The sequence below is a fragment of the Ciconia boyciana genome, chromosome 4 (assembly GCF_034638445.1).
Source record: "Ciconia boyciana chromosome 4, ASM3463844v1, whole genome shotgun sequence".
Classification (NCBI taxonomy): Eukaryota; Metazoa; Chordata; class Aves; order Ciconiiformes; family Ciconiidae; genus Ciconia; species Ciconia boyciana.
Genome location: NC_132937.1, coordinates 63355637 through 63359302, shown reverse-complemented (window position 1 = coordinate 63359302; position 3666 = coordinate 63355637). Strand labels below are relative to the sequence as shown.

Genomic DNA, 3666 nt, shown 5'->3' with positions numbered 1-3666 from the left:
GTTTTGAAAGTAATGATATGATTTTCTGGCTGTAATGTGTGATACAGGGGCTTGACTGTTAGACCATGAAGAGTCATCCTGAGACAGATATTCTTTTCCTAGGATAAGAATCACTCCAAAATTTATTTTTAAGATGACATTAAATGAAAGGGGAAGTACAGAATGGGCACAGATATATGAATATATTCAATGAATTTGCTCTGCTTTGAAAATCGCAGAAGAGGGAAAAATATTTAATAAGCAAGGTGGTCTTTGCAAGTCAGCATCTTATAAAATTACGTACATACTTTTATACATATAAATTTTCTCCATTCCCAAATAAAGCTAAGGTAAGTGTTATAACGATTAACAGCAAATCATTAGAGCTCTTTTTCTTCATTGTTTTAAACTTAATCTACAACAGTCACTTTATCACTTCATACACATGAAAACAGTGAGGAAAAATCCCACTAGATCTGGCAATTTTTATAGTTCCTTTCCATTTATGAGTACAGTAAAAGGTATCTTAATCATTAAGCTAGAGAATACAACAGAACAGAATACAACAGAGCTTAAAGGTCACAGGCAGATGGAGGTGAGAGATATTTGAGGTGAACAAGTAAGAATTCAAATCACTGCAGACAGCATATCCTCAAGTGTCAGAGCTAGGAATGAAAAGCTTCAGTAGTGAGTCATGCCCACTGTTAGACTGATCCTACAAAAAAAAGACTGTGTGACCCTAATGCTGTGAAAATCCAAACCAGCAAGAGTGTGCTTTAGCCACGAAAACAGATGAGGAAACAATAACTTGTCATATGGTTGTTTCAAATTTCTCCTTTAGAGAAAATGAATAGCCAATACATACGTCACGAAGTGCGGGGATGCGAAACTAGTGACCTGAGGAACTTCTGGGAAAAGACTATTGAACAACAAACTCGGTATCTGCAAATTGAAAAAGAACGTCAGCGAAGAAGTGCTCTGACAAAGTGGGTAGTTTGCATCTGGAAAGGTTATTTGAGTTTGCATTGTAATTCTTTTTTAAAGAAAAGTGATATCTATATTTAAGTAAGTCATGCAATGAAAGCTGAAAGGATTTTTCTTAGATTTTTAGAAAATAATACAGCTTCCCAAATTGGCATGCTAATGCTAACATGTCTAAGCTATGGCTTCACAGAATAAGAGAATAGTTCACCCCTGTTCTGTAAATGGGTCCAAAGTGTGGAACTTTCTGAAGTTATCAGGACAACATCTAGCAGTGCAGGCTTGTCTTGAACATCAAGGCTTATGTTCACAGCAGAGCTAGCACAGATGTGTACCTGGCCCACCTTTCTCCGTGGCCTTGTTTTCACAAGAATATAGTTTGAATTAATTAAGGTGGTTTAATTTGCATAAGGTAAATCCATAATAAATCAGACAGTCCAAGTGTACTAACTGACCAAGGCAACCATCATCCATAGCCATATTTATCTCAATTAGTCGTATTTACCTTAATTGGCCACAATGAGAAAGACCAATCTGTGGCAACATCAGTACAGTTTTACTCACATGAACTCTCCATAAGTTGAAGGCACAGGCAAAGATGGCTATTTTGGCTTGAGATCATTCAATGAGAAAGCATTTTTTCAAAATCTCCATCATACCTCACTTCGGATTGATGCTTGAAAAAATAAGAGCAAGGATGGCCTTGCATTAATAACCCTGGATGAAGGAACACTGGAATTAGTCTCTAGCATGTTTTATCCATTTGTGACTAACCTAATTTCAACATCTCAACTCCTCAGCTGTGATATTCCTGTCTTTTCTATTTGAGGCAGTCTTTCTGTGGTTCCTAGATGCTGCCAAAAAGAAAACAAAAAGTGCCACCTATCACCTAAAGCTATCTGCTATGGGTCTAACAGAAGTCTCAACATGCACAGTGTTTCCAAGCCAAATAGTGCTCAGGAGCCTCTATGCAGTACTTTTTTAAACGCATTTCTGAGGAGGAGGGAGACTGGGGAAATATTGGGTGATGGTACCCAGCAGGTGGCAGCAGGCAATCTCCAGTGGAGATGACAAGGCACTCCGGCACACAGAGGCACTTGAGAGAGGGCACACTGGAGATGAAGATAAACCACAAAACTCGGGTGAGCCCTCATCAGGATTTAAGAGCTGGTCCTGAAGAGCCATCCAGCAAAGCACTCTAAAGGGGCAGGACAGTTTGCATGACAACTGGGAAAAAGCACCAAAGGATAGCATCGGTGGGAAACATGAAGAGTATAAATCTGTTCCTTGCAAAAATATGGGGACAACCTGATCCATGTTTCTGTCCTTAGGCTCAGAAATGAATGGATGGAGAGGCTGGAAAAACGGATAAAGATGTTGAGGACCCAACCTGAAGACCCATCTAGCTGAAGATCCCACACTCATTACGTGTTTGGGAGAAAAATAAAATCGTTTCGTAGGCAAGCGTGATTGTGTGATGCAAAAGCTTAAGTCAATTTTACTTTGTGGCTTAAATGAGCTATTATTAATCAGCTGTCATTGTTTGAAATTTCATATGTGAAATGTCTGTTGCTGCTTTTAAGATTATGCATCCATCCCTTCATTTGATAAATGGAGATTGAAGTACTCTGAAGTCTCCAAGACTAATAAATCATGGTTCACTGAGCTGTAGATGCCTGGAAAAAGAGTTTAGTTACACAGTTAGTGCTCAGCAAAAGCATTTCCTTGACATTTTAGATTTCTGTATAGACTGATTGTAATCTAATAAAGTTATTTTCTTTCAAAATTGTTTAATGAATAGTTGAGTTGTTTTTTTTTTTTTTACACAGAAGAGCCCAACTCAGACTAAGGAAGAGGAAACATGCACAAAAAATGCCACCACAAGCCAGATCACTAATGGAGCCAAACTTGGTGGAAGTTACAGATCCTAGCTGCCATATTAGAAGTCTGTGAAGCTATTAATATGTATCCTGAGAAATAGCATCTGTGAGACACCAACAAGAGTTGCGTAATTAGTTAACCCACATTAGCTAACTTGAGACACTATATCAGCAAAGACAAAACGACTTGGAGTTTTGAGGCTGCTTCTGCTACGCAACCTGGCTTGTCTAGAGCTGGACTGATATCTCTGTTTCACAGAGGAGCTTGATGCATTTTCACAGCTGTCTGTCATCAGGAGTGATGAGCACGCTTTTTCTTCTAACACTTTTTCCATCTCAGACCCAGTATATATTCCTTAACAACCAGTACCTACAGAAACATGGCAGGTTTCCTCTCCCACATATGCCATTAGTAAAAAATGTTTCTAGTTCCCTTCCTAATGCTTCGTTAGGAAATGTGACATTTCCTCCAACAGTATCAAAGCATTTCAATAGGCTGGTGTAATAAAATTGCTTCCTTTTTAGGGTGACGGCTTTGTTGCCACCAGAATGCTTGGGGTAATGTACTGCAAAATGGGTTGTTTTGAGCATGCTAAAAATCTCTTCCCCCAATTGCTTAACCTTTTAGTCCCTTTTTATAAGACCATTTCTCTACTTCTCTGGTAGTTCATATTGTTTCAGAGTAAAGATTTGAATTGCCAGTGAGGTGAGAAGAGAACAGCGGAAGCGTTTGGGGTTTTAAAATATTTAGAACATCTGTTCTTTTTAAAGCAAAACAAAAATCTGAAATGCTGTTTTTTCTCTCTTTACCCATCACCTATTAAAT

General features: G+C 38.5%; 1 protein-coding gene across 1 annotated transcript; it reads left to right on the top strand.

Moving 5' to 3' along the window:
- Positions 1-825: 825 nt before the first annotated feature.
- LOC140651345 (protein FAM240B-like) lies at positions 826-2370 on the top strand. Its single transcript, XM_072860688.1, has 2 exons — positions 826-965; positions 2292-2370. Exons 1-2 carry the CDS (start codon positions 826-828, stop codon positions 2368-2370), a joined length of 219 nt encoding a protein of 72 aa, XP_072716789.1.
- The last annotated feature ends 1296 nt before the right edge of the window (positions 2371-3666 follow it).

Bases quoted from the DNA above. Each gene is read 5' to 3' on its own strand.
- LOC140651345 (XM_072860688.1), top strand. From the start codon at position 826: ATGAATAGCCAATACATACGTCACGAAGTGCGGGGATGCGAAACTAGT. The intron at 966-2,291 runs GTGGGTAGTTTG...TTCTGTCCTTAG, and splicing joins CGAAGAAGTGCTCTGACAAA to GCTCAGAAATGAATGGATGG.